Consider the following 17,943-nt stretch of genomic DNA (forward strand, 5'->3'; position numbering starts at 1 on the left):
TAAGTCGGCGTGAGCGCGCCGCCTTACTGTCTGTGGCCCGGAAGTAAGTGTTGTTCAGTGGTTATCCCTTCCTTCTGTGTGCTAATTTTGTTGCTCTCCCTTATACTTGGGGAAGTTTATTAGTGTTGGTTGGGATGCACTGTGGAAGCTGTCATAGCATTTTTGTTGTTGTTTCACCTGGTGCGGTTTCTTTACCCTGAGAGTGATTCAGCTGGGCTGGGTGCGGAACAAGGTTCCGTCCAGTCGGATCAAATCATTTATTGGTCTGATTGAGCCACTAGGTGAGTTACCTTTGGCTATTTGTGGGGTAAGTTGTGTGTTTTTTCTTTTTGCTCTTGGCCTTTCTGGTCATTATGTATAAATTTGAGGAGTTGAAAGGTCAAGCGGTGGCCCTGGGTCTGACAGGTACTGAGGTTGGTCAGTACGTGGTCAACCAAAAGAATGCCGAGAGAGAGGAACGTCAGCAAGCGAGAGAGGAACTTCAGAAAAAGAGAGAGTTGGAGGAACGTGATAGAGAATGAGAGTTCGAATTAGCTAAGTTGCAGGTAGAAAAGGACCTAGAACTAGCTAGGATTAATGCTTCAAGTAGACCAGAATCCTCTGGCCGTATACAAGACAATGTGGTAAAACCCAGCTTGCCTGTGTACTGTGAAGGAGAAGACATCGCCTCCTACCTTGTTAGGTTTGAGCGGGTAGCTGAGCTGCTTGGTGTGGACCCAGATAGCTATGCTGTAAGGTTGGGTAGCCTATTGAGTGGTAAGCCAGTAGAGATTTACACGTCTCTGTCTGCCGACATCACCAGAGATTACTTCTTGTTGAAGCAAGCTCTCTTGCGAGGATTTAACAAGACTTCTGACAGTTATCGTGTTGATTTCCGCTGAACGAAGATTAGAGCAGGAGAAACGTACCAGCAGTTTTTTATTCACCTGGGTCGTTTGTTTCAACAATGGCTGGAGACATCGGGTTGAAGAAACCTTTGAGTCTCTCTCTAACTTCATGATATTAGATCAGTTTTTGTCTCCTCTACCTCCAGACATGAGAATTTTCATCAAAGAACACCAGCCAGCGACACTTGGAGAAGCTGTTCGTCTTGCCGACAACTCAGCGTCTGCTCGCAACGCCTACCCCAAGTCATCCCCTCCTATTGTCTTGGTCACGTTGACTGCTGATCTATTTAACTAATGATTCTTATTAAACTCCATGACCACAAAACATGAGTGAGTTAGCGACCCCTGAGAAGATGTGTTTTTCCCCATAGATGCTACACTTGTGTTTCCCTCCCAGAGTCCTGGCTTTGTGAAGACAGTTTTCAATGCGTTGTTTATTCCACTTTCTCCTGGGAAGCTCAATCTTGAATTAGTCTCTGTATATCAACTCAAGTAATTCGCCAGACCTTTGTCAACTGAGGGTCATCCTTGAATGAGTAACAGTCAAAGTTGTTTGTGATTATTGTCATTGCGTGAGTAGCGATCACTGGCAACTCAGGGATATATATACCCGTGCATCGCGCAGGGAGAGCGTCCCCTGACGCTGCTCCAACGTTTCTCCAGGTATGTTTATGTGTAGCCATTCAGTTAATTCAGTCAATTGTAGTGAATATCAGTGTTCATCAGTGCTCATGCTTTAACAGTTGAATTGTCATTCACTCAGTGTAAGAAGTACTATAACGTAAATACGTCTGTCGTCTAGACAAGAGAGTTGTTTGTGTTGTCATGCTTCCCAGTCCGTCCCCTGACGCTGCTCCAATGTTTCTCCAGATCCCATTGTGATTCTTGCATCGCTCAACAACTGCCCCGGATGTAGTAGATACCCAGCAGGGACCATATATGAGACGATGGCACCGATGCGGCCTGATTAATATGCTCCACTGCCTTGTTGGGCCAGACCCCAGACTCGCCATGTGTCTGGCTACCACACACAATAACAACGGCCGTGAATCTCAGTGTTCTACCCTGGGACCCTCCCTGGAAGTATATGTCCACAGAGAGTGTTGTAACATGTATGTTTGGGATAATTAGTTGGAAATAATTATCCCATGTTGGGTAGTGGACCCAGGTATCTGCTGATGTCAATATTAACGTGTATGTTGAGTAAGGTCTTGTAACTGTACTGGGAAGTACCACTTGGATGTTGAGTAAAGTAATCTACAATGAGTGCCATGTACTATGCATTGTGAGTAGGGCCAAGGAACTGGTCCTGCTATGCCATGTAATGTAACACCAGTAAGGTTGTGTGCAGTAAGAGTGTAAGATCTGAGCAATTACTGTTGAGTAAAGAAATAAGTAAATAAGAAAATAAGTAAAGAAGAAAGTACTGAGTCTGCAATAAGCCCAGGAGTTGAGCCTGGTAGTTATATGATTAATAATATATCTTTTTCCCTTTGATTTCATATTAATAAATTTGTTTTTAGAGTACTTTAGGTGTATTCATTTCTCCCACAGTATTTTACCTTTATTTCTGTCCAAGTGACTTGATACCAGAATTACCATACCCATGTGCCTAGACCCTCGACCATGCTACCAAAAGAATAGGTGACAGAACCGAGTAAGTAGATGAGGGTGGTGTAGAGGTGGTGGAAAACACACGCCCTCACACTATAGTGAAGATTGCGAAGCCTCCGTCCTCCGAGGAACCATCCCCAGGAGTACACAGGAGTAGTTCACCAGCCGTGCGGTGTCACAGCTGCGGAGAAGAAGGGCACATTCGTTCTCGCTGTCCCAGGAATCCCCTCGCCTTCAAGACTGCTGACACTCATCAGCCCAGCAACAAGGTCGGATTCTGTTTGGAAGACAGGAGCTGCCCCTGTTATTGTGTCAGTGAAACAATAAATGGGTCTAGGGCATCTACTTTCATCAGGGACACTGGTTGCTCGTGCATTATTGTCTCTGAGGAAGCCCTGCCTGACGCTGACATCTCCAGCTGCTCGAAGGTTAGTGTCGCCGATTATTTAGGTCATGTTGACCAGTTCCCTGTTGTTAGGTGGTACCTGCGTTGCCCCTATTTCACTGGTTGGTCTAATGTGGTAAGAGCTCCCATTAAATTTGCTAGTGTCCTCATAGGTAATGTTCGTGGTGTTCGTGACCCTAACAAGCCGGAACCTTTAAAACTCTCCTCGCCACCAGCACCAGTCTCCTCGCCACCCTCACACCTCTAGCATGGGTCCAAGCTGTGGAGAAAAGGTCGGCGAAGGTGAAACAACCGTATCTCCTAATTCTTCCGAATTTGTTGCCACTGACTGTGACTCCCAGGGAGTTCGCCAAGCTTCAAGACTCGTGTGCTACTCTGAAACGGGTAAGGGAGAAGGTGACTTCCAGAGAGGAGGATCAGGTGAGAGATGGGTCGGGTTATAAGTTTGTTTCTGTTAATGGGGTGTTTCACAGGTCTTGTGTGTCATCCAAGCGACCAGGCAAAGTAGGTCGGTTTTTACTTGTTGTCCCTGCTGTTTGTCGTAGTAACATTCTCTCTGTAGCTCACAAGAGCCCTCTAGCAAGTCACTGTTCTCGTAGGAAAACTTATAGGAGGGTTGCTGATCAGTTTTACTGGCCAGGTATGGGAGCGGATATCAGAGCTTTTTGTAGGAGTTGTGATTATTGCCCACATATGTTCGCCAAGAGTAGGGTCCGTCCTGTTCCACTTGAACCCTTACCTGTCATTGCAGAACTATGTTCTCGGTTAGCCATAGATTTTGTTGGACCATTCTCACCCCCTTCCTCTAAGAAGCATAAATTACATCAAGCTAATTCGTTAAGGAAATATAATTGCAGGACCCACATTGCTCGTGTACTTGACGACATTCCCAAGCTGGAGTTAGTCGAGGCACTACCCTGCAAAAGTTCTTGTGAAGTTCGGGTGCCAGACTCTGATGATCTCGGTTGGGAGTTGCTGCTAACACCTGATGAGATAGAAGAATCCTCTACGACTGGAAATAGGCCCAAACTTAAACCCGGACTGAAGTGGATCCCACGTGCAGTTCCTTGATACGGCCTTACGTTTTGGACATCAAGTTCCACCTATTCTTTAATGTGACCATTCTTTATTTTGATATGTGTATTTAAACATTTGTTGTAAGATGATTATGCTTTGTGTACTAATCTTAAGTTTTAATCTACCTTACAGTAGATTTTTGTTGGGGGAGCTGTGTAAGGGCGGAATTTATCTTCCTGCTCGTTACTGCTGCTTACTCGCTTGTTTGCTGGTGCGACCAACACTTGGGGCGGTTGGACAGAGGTGAGAATGGCAGCTGCTACCTGTGTCACCGGCAGATTCACCCCAGCCGCCATACAGTCACTATCTAGCTACCCCGCTGTTCGTCAAATTCTGGCTGTGATCTCATCATAGGTCCTGGACTCATGGGCTGTGTCCCCAGACCTTCACCTATTGACTGTCAATTCTCTGGTCATCTACCACTACCACGACCGTCAGTTCATCTCATTCCGTCTGTGCCCCGGTGTTCTCCTGCCATTTCAAGACGTCGCTCGAGTGTGGAGTTGAATGGACGCTTCCCAACCCTGAGTGTGGATCACCGTGTTCCAGAACCTTCCCCCAGGGCCACTGCCGTAGGAAATATCTGTTCATTGTTTGATTCTATCAGTTGTTGACTCCCATTAATTGTTTGATTCTATTAATTGCTGACTCCCATAAATTGTTTGCTCCCTTAAATTGTTTGCTTCCATTAATTGTTTGACTCCATTAACTGTTGACTGCCTTAATTGTTTGACTCCCATAATTGTTATTTGATGTTTGTTGAGTGGTGTCAGAATTTTGTGTTATATTTTTTATAGTAAAGAGATGTCAATCTCGAACAGTTGTTTGTTATTCCTCGGAAAACCCTGGTCCTTGACTTTCCTTTATTAAGATCCTGATTGGTCTGGTAAGGGATTTCTATCTCTAAGTCCCAGGCCTTTACAAAGATCTTTACACCTGCTGTCCCCTAGGGACTTGATCTCACTCTCCTCTACTGTATATATTAGCCTTCTCAATTATTTCCCCTTAGTCTGTACTCACCCCTGAAGATGTGAATTACCGAAAGCGCTTGGGAACTTCGTATTTTCTTGTTAACTTGAAAATACGTAATTTGACAAAATTTTGGTATGACTGAGGCAGGTCATAAGTGCGGGTGGTCGTAAGTTGAGTAGGTCGTAAGTCGGGGAGGAGCTGTATGTATATACATATATACAGGCATCCCCAGCGTTACAGAACTCCGGGTTGCGGAATTTCTTTCTTACGGAATTTGTAAATTATGACCAATAATTTCACGATACGGCCTGTAAATCCGCCCTTATGGAATTTAACAATTAAAAAAAAATCTATATAAAATTAAAAAATTTTGTTAAAAATTATAATTTGTTTGGTGTGGATTTCTTGGTGTTTGCTACCGCCAAGCGTGGCAGAGGAGGAGACAGGGCTGGGTGGGTCATCAATGTCGCTTTCTTCAGACAGGTTTATGTACTGTGGAAACTTGCTGGTTGAAGGTATTGGATCATCTTGAGGGAGTGAAGAGGCAGCACTGGTGGGGCATGAGGAGACAGCACTGGAGGACTTCTTAAAATAGATGTCCAATTTAGACTGCACAGTTTGTTTTTTCTTTTCATTATAAATTTCTCTGTGGCAAGCAAGTGCATCTTGGATCATTCTGTCAACTTTGGCATAATGCTCATAATTTTGATCCATGCCATCAAACATTTGCATTCCTCTGCCATTTGTTTCACTGAAAACTTTTTGGGGGGTACAGATTCTTCTTCTACATTTTGTCTCTCTTCTTCCTCTGCAATTTTCTGTGCATCTAGTTCAATAAGATCCTCGTTACTGACAGACTTGACACTCACTCACTTGACAAGTTTTACCAACCATTAGTTGTGTACGTTATCTAGTGAATTTAGTCAATATTGTACAGTACAAGTACACTGCAATACAGTGGTCCCTCGATTAACAATGGACCTAAGTGCAAACCTGTACTGTACATGTACTAAATGATTGCAGTACTAAAATTGTTATGTCTATTGCAAATATAGATTGTTTATACAGGTATTCAAATAATTCACTATCTTACAAGAATCCCAGCAATGTAAGTTATATTCACCCAGGTCGTTAGGGTGGCAAATTATGAGAAGAGCTTAGTTACTCTTAAGTAATAATAAATAAACACGCAGGCCTTCAGCGCCATCTGTCAAATCTTATCTCAAATAAATAAACAAACACCAGACTTTGTCACCTCACCTCCCCCCCCTCTTCCCACGCTCGCTGGCTACCTCCCTCCTTGTGTTCACAGACAAAAGATTGGTGATTTCTTTATGCTTTAAGGTGTTTATTTTGTATAATATCACAGACTAAAGTTAGGATAATATAATTTACATTGCTGAAATCCTTGCAAGACAGAGATTAATTTAAATATAAACTTACATATATTTTGATCAAGATATAAAAATTGTAGTGCATTAGTGTACAATACTGTAGTACATTTTATAATATAAAGTTTTTCAACTGTATTTTTGGGTAGATTTACACAAATTTCTTCATTTATTTTCACCCATTTACATGCACACACCAAACTAAAAGAAACATAAAAGAAATAAATGACCTTAGTGCAAAGCTGGAGTGCACATGAACTAATTTGATTATGGTACTAAAATTGTTATGTCTAGTGCGAATTATTGCATGTTTATATTCAAATTAAACAGTATCTTACAAGAATCCCAGCAATGTTAATTATATTCTCCTAGGTCATGTCACTGGCATTTTAAAATGAGAGAAGCTTAGTAGGACTGTTAAATAAACACACAGAGACCTTCGGCTAAAACTGTCAAACATCACCTCAACCCCCCCCCCACCTCGCTGGCTGGCCGGCTCCGTCCCTCCCTCTCCCCCAGCCAGGGTTTTAGGCTTACCGTACAGTTTTTATCTATCTCAGACTAAAGTTAGGAGATTACAATTTGCATTGCTGGAATCCTTGCAAGACAACCAATAATTTGAATATAAACGTCATATATTTTGCTCGAGATAAAAAATTTTGTACATTAGTGTACAGTACTGTAGTACATTTCATAATATAAAGTTTTTAAACTGTATTTTTCGGTAGATTTACATATATTTCTAATTTTATTTTCAGCCATTTACATGCACACACCATACTAAAAGAAATGTAAAAGAAATAAATGACCTTAGTGCAAAGCTGGAGTGTACATGTACTAATTTGATTACAGTACTAAAATTGTTATGTCTAGTGTAAATTACAGCATGTTTACATTCAAATTAGTAATCAGTCTCTTACAAGGATCCCAGCAATGTTAATTATATTCTCCCAGGTCATTTCACTGGCATTTTAAAATGAGAGAAGCGTAGTAGGACTGTTAAATAAACACACAGAGACCTTCGGCTAAAACTGTCAAACATCACCTCAACCCCCCCCCCCCCCACCCCTCGCTGGCTGGCTCCCTCCCTCCCTCCCTCCCCCATCTGCTCAGCCAGGGGTTTATTTAGGCTTACAGTTTTTATCTTATATAATTTCTCAGAGTAAAGTTAGGAGATTATAATTTGCATTGCTGGAATCCTTGCAAGACAGCCAATAATTTGAATAAATACATCATATATTTTGCTCAAGATATAAAAATTGTAGTACATTAGTGTACAATACTGTAGTACATTTTATAATATAAAGTTTTTCAACTGTATTTTTGGGTAGATTTACATAAATTTCTTCATTTATTTTCATCCATTTACATGCACACACCATACTAAAAGAAACATAAAAGAAATAAATGACCTTAGTGCAAAGCTGGAGTGCACATGAACTAATTTGATTATGGTACTAAAATTGTTATGTCTAGTGCGAATTATTGCATGTTTATATTCAAATTAAACAGTATCTTACAAGAATCCCAGCAATGTTAATTATATTCTCCTAGGTCATGTCACTGGCTTTTTATAAGAGAGAAGCTTAGTCACTTAAGAACTGATAAATATACACGCGTTAGACCTGGGCCGGTGCCAACTGTCAAACGTACTACCTCCCCTCCCCCCACGCCCCCTCCTTCCCTCCGTCTCCCCCATCTGCCCAGCGTTGCTGGAATCCTTGTAAAAAGTGAATAATTTTAATATAAAAGTCATGTACTTTGCACAAGAGATGAAAATTAATCACCTGTATCACATTACAGTAGTGATTTAAGAGTAAAAGTGTAGATGTACGTACATAGTATTCCACATGCACGTAAGTATAAATACAAAGTTTATGTGATGATCAGACAACGTCCATTTCGGTTAACATCATGTTTCCAAGAACGTATCTAGGACGTTAACCGGCGCAGGACTGTATATATATACAGTATATTGTTTCAATGGGATATTAGGTAATTGGTTCCAGCTCACTGAAAAGTACATGCAAAGTAAAAACAAAATGCAATAACGTACACTTACTTTGAGGAGTGTATGTAGAAGGCTCCTGGTTGATGATGATGATGGGAATTAGAAGGAAGTGGGGATGAAGGAGAAATCATCTTTCAGGGGACCCATGCTTGATGCAGTAATTTCACCAATAAAATTTTAAGTTCACTCGGTGTAATTCGAGATTATTTTATTTAAATCAACACTGCACTGCACTATTTATTAGCAATATGTTAACTAAATTTCAGAATGACCAATAATTTTAATGTAAAAATGCAAAAATATTCAAGACACCAACAAAATCGATGTTCACTCCACTGTAAATAAAGTCACACTGATGCCTGGTGGCTGAGTCAAGCGGCTGATGGGTGCACAAAAAACTAGTTCCCTCTACTGCATATAATATCAAAATGTTAACAATTTTAAAATGACATAGTTTTAATATAAAAAATGCACAGATATTAAAGAGCACAACTTTCTTGATATTTACTCGACTGGAGACGAATGTAAGCATAGAACAGATTACTGAATTGGCAGACTAGCCCATCAGCTGATGCCCACAACAAAATGTGTTTGTCGTAAGAATTTCGTTAATCAAAGTTTTGTTCGTTAAATGAATTGAAGATCCTTATGGGAGGTAATTCATTAACCGAAATTTTTTTAACCGAGGGACCACTGTATAGGAAAATGTGGTTTGTTACGGCCACTTTTTCAAGAACACATCCATTCCATAATGTGGGGGAAACTGTACACAGGAAAGGGCAATGGTAGACAGCATCTTGATCCTCTTAGTTTTTCAGAAAATGATCAAGAAAATTTTTTTTATTTTACTTATTTATTTGTATAGATAATATAATCATGTAGGGAAAACATAATATTGTGAAAAATAATTACATTGAAAAGCAGAAATAAATTGTGTGTGAATGCACAACATCAATACTACATATTAACTCAGTCATGACTTAAAATGTTTGTTTTATTCTACTCTACAGTAAAGTGAAATGACAGGCTCTGATATATTCTGTACCTATATCATTAATATATTATATATAATGGAACATTATCTGTACCTATATCATTAATATATTATATATAATGGGACAATATCTGTACCTATATCATTAATATATTTTATATAATGGGACAGTTCATTTGTCAAATGTCAATGAAGAAGTCATTAATACATTTGGCTCTGGGACAATATAAAACATCGATTGCATAATTTCCAAATTGTTTACAAGGTTAATATTCTCTTTACATGTAAAAATATAAAAATGAATTAAAATAAATACAAATATTGTGATGGTGAAAGATTGAATCTTTTTCTGAATTGCCTCCAACAGACAATGTAATACTGTACGTACAGTACTGTACTGCCCTCAGATGGAGGCAAGTGCTTGTGTACTCTTAATTATAGTTAAGACAGCACACTATTATTCCATTTATACTGTTATGATAATTGCATTATCACACTTATTTATAATACATCATTGAATGCTCAACAGTTATCTTTGTATATTGCTACTCGCTCTTGACAGCATTGGCATCAGGTACCCAAAGCCCCGAGTCAACGCAGCGCTTCATGTGATGAGCTGCTTCCTCTGGGGCCATCTTCTCTATTGTTGCCTGTAGTAATTCAATGTTCTGGCTCTCAAAACATTTTTTCAGCTCCTGAAATAGAAAAATCAAATTCATTAAATGTTACCATAATTGTCATGATCTTGGGTTGTTAATCAGCCCCAGGACTCGCCCATGCATCCCCTAGTCCACATCTTGCATAAATAGTCAGAATAACACTTGTCACCATGGCGGAAGGAAACACATTAACCTCTTGGAATTACCCACTCTGAATCCCCATTTCCCAAGGCCCGCCACTCCACGGCACAGACTTTAAGTTCACCTGAAATGCTTAAGCATCTATTTCAAAGGGATGTATATGCCAAAAGTGAAGAATCCTAACTCTCCAGTGAGGATAGTGAGTGGGAGGATGTGGCACTGCTTCCACCAGCTCCAGCTCACTCACACACAAAGGCTGTTGCATTACCCACGCCAACTACGCTGCCGTGGGCTGCATCTCCTGCCTTACAACAGCCTGATCCTCCTGCTAAGAGACAGCGTAGGGGCCTACAAGTGCATGGGAAGAGATGGCCTTCCCCATATCAATGTTCACCTACTCAAGCACCACAACCTGTACCAGCTAGTGAGTTTGTGTGGCGTGATTGCCAGAATTATGTGTTTAATACCTCAAACAAAAGTATTACTCCAGATGCAAATGTGGATGATGATAGCAGTTACTTGAATTATTTTTTTTAGTTTTTTGATGAGACACTGATCAGTGATATAGTAAGTGAAACAAATAAGTGTGCCGAATACAAAGTGCCACTGTGTATTCCAGGTTTCTCTGAGTACCACTCGCAAACACTTCTAACCCAAAAGCGAGTGGTGAATGTACTGTTTAGTATAATAATAAGGAACCATGTGTAGGTGTTATGAAGTTGTAAGAGTGAGTTGGTAGTGCATCATCATCATGTCTGACAGTTTGTTCCCAGATGTGCAATAACTGCCAGAGGGGTGCTGAGCCACGATAACTTGCCGACTTCTCCGACTCACCAACAACCATAGGTGGTGAATACAGTGATATAATTACAGGCAACCCTTTAGATACGATGGGGTTATGTTCCAGAAAAACCCATCGCTAGGTGAAATATCATAAATAAAGGAGCATTATAACATGGGGTTCAATGAGATATGTTCCCAGCCAGTCCCCAAACACACATGTATCACTGACAAAAAATTTCCTATACAACTACTATCAGTACAAAACAAGTAAACAACACTCACTACATCATACTGGACAAGTCTGGTCATCACATGTTCCCTTCGACGCTAAGGGGACTCTTGTAGGTGAAGTGGAGACGTTACTGTGACTCCCACACAGCCTCTGGGGGAGTCTCATGCTGCTTAACAATGTCAAGCTTCACCTCAGAGACACGGTTGTTTTGAATGCCTTGGCCTTTCCAGACATTTTCAAAGTTACACTGCTCACTTCATGGTCACAAAAACAGAGCAAAAGTACTCGTCACAATAACAGAGTGAACGATGATAACATAAAAACAATGATAACGGCCGACACTGCTCACATTTTCAAAATAGGAGAGGCCAAGTTCCTTACAGTCACAAAAACACAGAAAATATCACTCCACAGTCACCATAACACAGTTCAATCTAATTGTTAGTGGTGTCCTCTCACTATACAGGTACTCCACGACTTAGGACCTACTCGACTTACGACAACCCGGACATACGACCGCCGTAGTCGTATAAAAGGATGATAAGGAGATGCAAATGTTTGAAGAAATGGATCAAAATGTTGAGCGATTTGCAAAAGTTGACAGAATGATCCAAGATGCACTTGCTTGCTACGGGGAGATTTACAATAAAAAGAAAAGGCAAACTGTGCAGTCTAAATTGGACATATATTTTAAGAAGTCCCCCACTGCTGTCTCCGTACGCCCTTCACTCCCTAAAGATGATCCAATGCCTTCAACAAGCAAGGGTGTTAGCCTGTCTGAAGAAAGCGAAATTGATGACCCACCCAGCCCTGTCTCCTCCTCTGCTTCATCCAATTAATGTAGTCTCCATGTTTAATTAAAAAATTATTGAGGCCCCGTGTGCATTCAGCTGACTACATTAAAGGTAAGTGCACAGTAACACTTTACTCATTTTTCATTATTGATTTATTTTACTGTACCATATTTCATTTTAGAATTTCTATGTATTATTTTTGCATTTTTGACTTACGACTAATTCGACTTACGAACTGGTCGTCGGTCCGAAACCCCGTCGAGGAGAAACAGTATAAGAAAAATAAAACACCAATGATAAGTACAATGTAAGATACTGGCCAAGAATTATGGAGCCATGCGATGGCGGGTTTTACGATCGACAAAGAGCCAGACACAGCTGTAATGCATGGGTCGGCCATGTGGCGACACGTGGGTAGGCTGACAAGTGAAGGCAGAGATATGTGGTGCATAGGGTTAAATATTGTTTCCTTATAAAATGTCACTGACTTGATGTAGAAAAATATAACTTGCATTGCTGGAATCCTTGCAAGACAGTGATTAAATTGAGTACAGCTAATCCTCGACTTACGAAATACTCGACCTACGACCACCTGGACATATGACAACCTCAGTCGTACCAAAAAATTTTCAAATTACGTATTTTTGAGTCCCAACGTTAGTGATTGCGTTGTGTACTGACAAAATTTTCGTTTGCAATTCACTTTAAAATGGCTGGCAAGCTTAAAAGTGAGAGTATTGTGGTGCTGAGAAAAAAAGAGACACCCATTTTAGATTTTCTATGTATGATTTAAGCATTTTCGACTTACGACCTGGATTTGGGTCCCTAACCCCGTCATAAGTCGAGGAGCAGCTGTATATACATCCCATAGTTTACACGACAGATTTTTCTTTCAACCAATGGCTATCGATCAAGTGTGTTGTTTTGATCATATATAGAGAGATGGGGTTAGTTTATAACCATCATTAAAGTGAAAAATCACATCTCGGGGTTTACCTGTATGTTTCTTTACTAATGACAACATGTATGTCTAACATTTCATAAGACTAGAATGTTCATTTTATGATTTTCATTCTTTAGCCTACTCTTGCTCTGGAAGACTTTCTAAGGTTAGTTAGACCTTTAAGGGATTTAACATGCAATAAGCAAAAGGAACAGAATTTCATCACAACAGTACAGCTTGATACATGTTGTGTATAGTACTGTACTTCCAAACACATTCCCTGTCCCTTACTGGTATCTGTTGACATACATTTATCCCATCAACTGTCAATAAATTTAAGGAGTAGTAAATATATAATGTTAAAAAAGTTGCAGTGATAATGCTTTAACAAAATAAATTTAGAGACCAAAGAATATTCATAGCTGTTGTTAGTGTTAGGATGGTCAAACACCCACCAACACTACAGTACTTAGTCATACACCCAGAAAATACCTCTAACATTCACACTCATACAATATTCACTCATCTCTGTCATTTAAGGACAAAATATTCAGCAAGTCAGTTAAGGACATATAACTCACCCAAGACAGTTAAGGACAGATAACACTCACCTCAGGCAGTTAAAGACAGATAACACTCACCTCAGTCAGTTAAGGACAGATAACACTCACCTCAGGCAGTTAAAGACAGATAACACTCACCTCAGTCAGTTAAGGACAGATAACACTCACCTCAGGCAGTTAAAGACAGATAACACTCACCTCAGTCAGTTAAGGACAGATAACACTCACCTCAGGCAGTTAAAGACAGATAACACTCACCTCAGTCAGTTAAGGACAGATAACACTCACCTCAGTCAGTTAAGGACAGATAACACTCACCTCAGTCAGTTAAGGACAGATAACACTCACCTCAGGCAGTTAAAGACAGATAACACTCACCTCAGTCAGTTAAGGACAGATAACAGTCACCTCAGGCAGTTAAAGACAGATAACACTCACCTCGGTCAGTTAGGGACACATAACACTCACCTCAGTCAGTTAAGGACAGATAACACTCACCTCAGGCAGTTAAGGACAGATTACACTCACCTCAGGCAGTTAAAGACAGATAACACTCACCTCGGTCAGTTAGGGACACATAACACTCACCTCAGTCAGTTAAGGACAGATAACACTCACCTCAGGCAGTTAAAGACAAATAACACTCACCTCGGTCAGTTAAGGACAGATAACACTCACCTCGGTCAGTTAGGGACACATAATACTCACCTCAGTCAGTTAAGGACAGATAACACTCACCTCAGTCAGTTAAGGACAGATAACACTCACCTCAGTCAGTTAAGGACAGATAACACTCACCTCAGTCAGTTAAGGACAGATAACACTCACCTCGGCAGTTAAGACAGATAACACTCACCTCAGGCAGTTATGTTATGGTCAGTTAAGGACAGATAACACTCACCTCGGTCAGTTAAGGACAGATAATACTCACCTCAGTCAGTTAAGGACAGATAACACTCACCTCGGTCAGTTAAGGACAGATAACACTCACCTCAGGCAGTTAAAGACAGATAACACTCACCTCAGGCAGTTAAGGACATAACACTCACCTCGGTCAGTTAAGGACAGATAACTCACCTCGGTCAGTTAAGGACAGATAACACTCGCCTCGGTCTGTTAAGGACAGATAACACTCACCTCAGGCAGTTAAAGACAGATAACACTAACCTCAGCCAGTTAAGGACAGATAACACTCACCTCAGTCAGTTAAGGACAGATAACACTCACCTCAGTCAGTTAAGGACATATAACACTCACCTCAGGCAGTTAAAGACAGATAACACTCACCACGGTCAGTAAAGGACAGATAACACTCAGCTCAGTCAGTTAAGGACAGATAACACTCACCTCAGGCAGTTAAAGACAGATAACACTCACCACGGTCAGTAAAGGACAGATAACACTCAGCTCAGTCAGTTAAGGACAGATAACACTCACCTCAGTCAGTTAAGGATATATAACACTCACCTCAGGCAGTTAAAGACAGATAACACTCACCACGGTCAGTAAAGGACAGATAACACTCAGCTCAGTCAGTTAAGGACAGATAACACTCACCTCAGGCAGTTAAAAGACAGATAACACTCACCTCAGTCAGTTAAGGACAGATAACACTCACCTCAGTCAGTTAAGGACAGATAACACTCACCTCAGGCAGTTAAAGACAGATAACACTTACCTCAGTCAGTTAAGGACAGATAACAGTCACCTCAGGCAGTTAAAGACAGATAACACTCACCTCGGTCAGTTAAGGACAGATAACACTCACCTCAGTCAGTTAAGGACAGATAACACTCACCCAAGACAGTTAAGGACAGATAACACTCACCTCAGGCAGTTAAAGACAGATAACACTTACCTCAGTCAGTTAAGGACAGATAACACTCACCTCAGGCAGTTAAAGACAGATAACACTCACCTCGGTCAGTTAAGGACAGATAACACTCACCTCAGGCAGTTAAGGACAGATAACACTAACCTCGGTCAGTTAAGGACAGATAACACTCACCTCGGTCAGTTAAGGACAGATAACACTCACCTCAAGCAGTTAAGGACAGATAACACTCGCTTCAGTCAGTTAAGGACAGATAACACTCACCTCAGGCAGTTAAAGACAGATAACACTCACCTCGGTCAGTTAAGGACAGATAACACTTACCTCAGGCAGGTCCTCAAGCACCTCTAGAGGGTCAAGGCCGCCAGGACCAAGTCGAGCCTGTCGTTCTTCCTCCTCTGCCTCCTTGATCAACTCCTCCATCTTCTGGGCTGCTCGCTTCTGTACCCGCTGCTTGAAGGCCTCTAGTTCATCTGTGAAGGCTTTTTTGTATTCTGGTTCAGCCTGCTGTATCCTGCACACAAATGATTATGCAAACTTAAACTATGAAGTGAAAAATATTAAGGCAAGATATACTGTACAGTATATTGCCTCAGTTCAAGTACAGTGGTCCCTCGGTTAATCAACACAATTAGTTCCAGAAGGTCGTTCGTTAACCGGAATATTTGTTAACCGAAACCATTGTTTCAATGGGATTGTGGGTAACTGGTTTCAGCTCACCGAAAATACATACAAAGTAAAAAAAAAAAATGCAGTAAAGTACACTTACTTTGAGGTGCGTATGTAGAAGGCTCCTGGTTGATGATGATGATGGGAAATAGAAGTGGGGGTGGAGGAAAAAGGAGAAGAGAAGGAAGTGGGCGTGGAAGAGAAATCACCCCATGCTTGATGCTGTCATTTCACCCAGAAAATTTTAAGTTCACTAGGTGTAATTCAAGATTATTTTCTTTAAATCAACACTGCACTGCACTATATATTGTCAATATGTTAAATAAATTTCAGAATGACCAATAATTGTAAAAGATCTCTGTGTTCAAGAGCCCCACAAGCAAGATTTTTCCTCCACTGAACAGAGATACAAACCGAGGCCTTGGTGGGTGAGTGAAGTGGCTGATGGGCCCACCAAAAACTAGTTCCCTGTACTGCAATTATGTTAAATAAGTGTTAAAATGACTAAAAAAATTAATATAAAACTTGGAAAATTATTGAATAGTACAACCTTCTTGATATTTACTCCAATTTTAACGAATGCAAGCCCTAGAACCGATTTATGTATTGGCGGACTAATCTTCCAGCTGGTGAGCAAGCCAAAGCATGTCGAAACATTTACGTAAGATATTTCGTTAACCGGATTTTTGTTCGTTAACCGAAACGAAGATTCTTAAGGAAGGTAATTCGTTAACCGAAATTTTGTTAACCGAGGGACCACTGTAATTCATATTCTAATCATTAACATTCAAATTTAACAAATTACAGTCTGATACATAAAAAAATTATCAAATGAAGATGATGCATAACTTGAAACACTTGTTTTACACTCTTTAAAACTTTTCTTCACTCTGGTGTATGATGACCGATCTAAAATATCCCCATCCACTCTCATTCAGCTTAGTTACTAGATGTGTTGTGTTGTGGTGATCCCTTCGTAGGTCAAGGCCTCAAGATATACTGTGGTTTATCTCTGTTCTTTCACACATTACTAAAACATCACACACACTGTAGCATCACACATACTGCATCACACACACAGCATCACACACATTGCAGCATCACACAACGCATTATCGTAGCATCACACATGCATTACAACGTGCTGTGGCATCACACATTGCTGTGGCATCACACATTGCTGTGGCGTCATTGCTATAGCGCCACACATTGCGCCATCATTACTGGCAGCATCACATTCTGTAGCATCACACATTACAAACGCGTCACACATTGCTGTAGCATCACCGCAGCGGCATCCACACACATTACCGGCATTACACATTCTGTAGCATCACACATTACTGCCAGCATCTTACGTACTGTAGCATCACACATTGCACAGCATTACACATTGCTGTATACACGTTATAGCAGCATGCACATTACTGTGGCATCACACATTACTGTATCACGTTGCATCACATGCTGTTGCATCACATTACTGTTTATCACACACGTGCTGTAGCATCACATTACTGTAGCATCACACACATTACTGTGGCATCACACATTGCTGTGGCATCACATTACTGTGGCATCACACATTACTGGCAGCATCACACATTTACTGTAGCATCACACATTACAGCAGCACCACATTGCTGTAGCATCACACATTGCACCAGCAGCATTACACATTACTGTGGAATCACACATTACTGTAGCATCACATTACTGTTGCATTACATGCTGTTGCATCACACATTACTGTGGCATCTGTTACTGTTGCATCACCCATCCCACATTACCGTAGCATACATTACTGTTGCATTACACATTACTGTTTGCACTCACACGTGCACAACCAGCATCACACACATTACTGTAGCATACATTACTGTTGCATACTGGCTACTGTAGCATCACACACATTACTGGCATACATTACTGTAGCATCACACATTACTGTTTGCATCACACATTACTGTAAC

General features: G+C 40.8%; 1 protein-coding gene across 1 annotated transcript; it reads right to left on the minus strand.

Moving 5' to 3' along the window:
- Window positions 1–9,189: 9,189 nt before the first annotated feature.
- Window positions 9,190–15,815, minus strand: LOC121853547 (hsp90 co-chaperone Cdc37-like; the record flags this gene model as incomplete). Its single annotated transcript, XM_042347752.1, is given in 2 exon segments — window positions 9,190–10,047; window positions 15,626–15,815. Coding segments are annotated over 2 exon segments (340 nt in total), but the record flags the coding sequence as incomplete, so codon positions are not given.
- Window positions 15,816–17,943: the final 2,128 nt, after the last annotated feature.

The sequence above is a fragment of the Homarus americanus genome, unplaced genomic scaffold (genome assembly GCF_018991925.1).
Source record: "Homarus americanus isolate GMGI-L3 unplaced genomic scaffold, GMGI_Hamer_2.0 scaffold4896, whole genome shotgun sequence".
Classification (NCBI taxonomy): Eukaryota; Metazoa; Arthropoda; class Malacostraca; order Decapoda; family Nephropidae; genus Homarus; species Homarus americanus.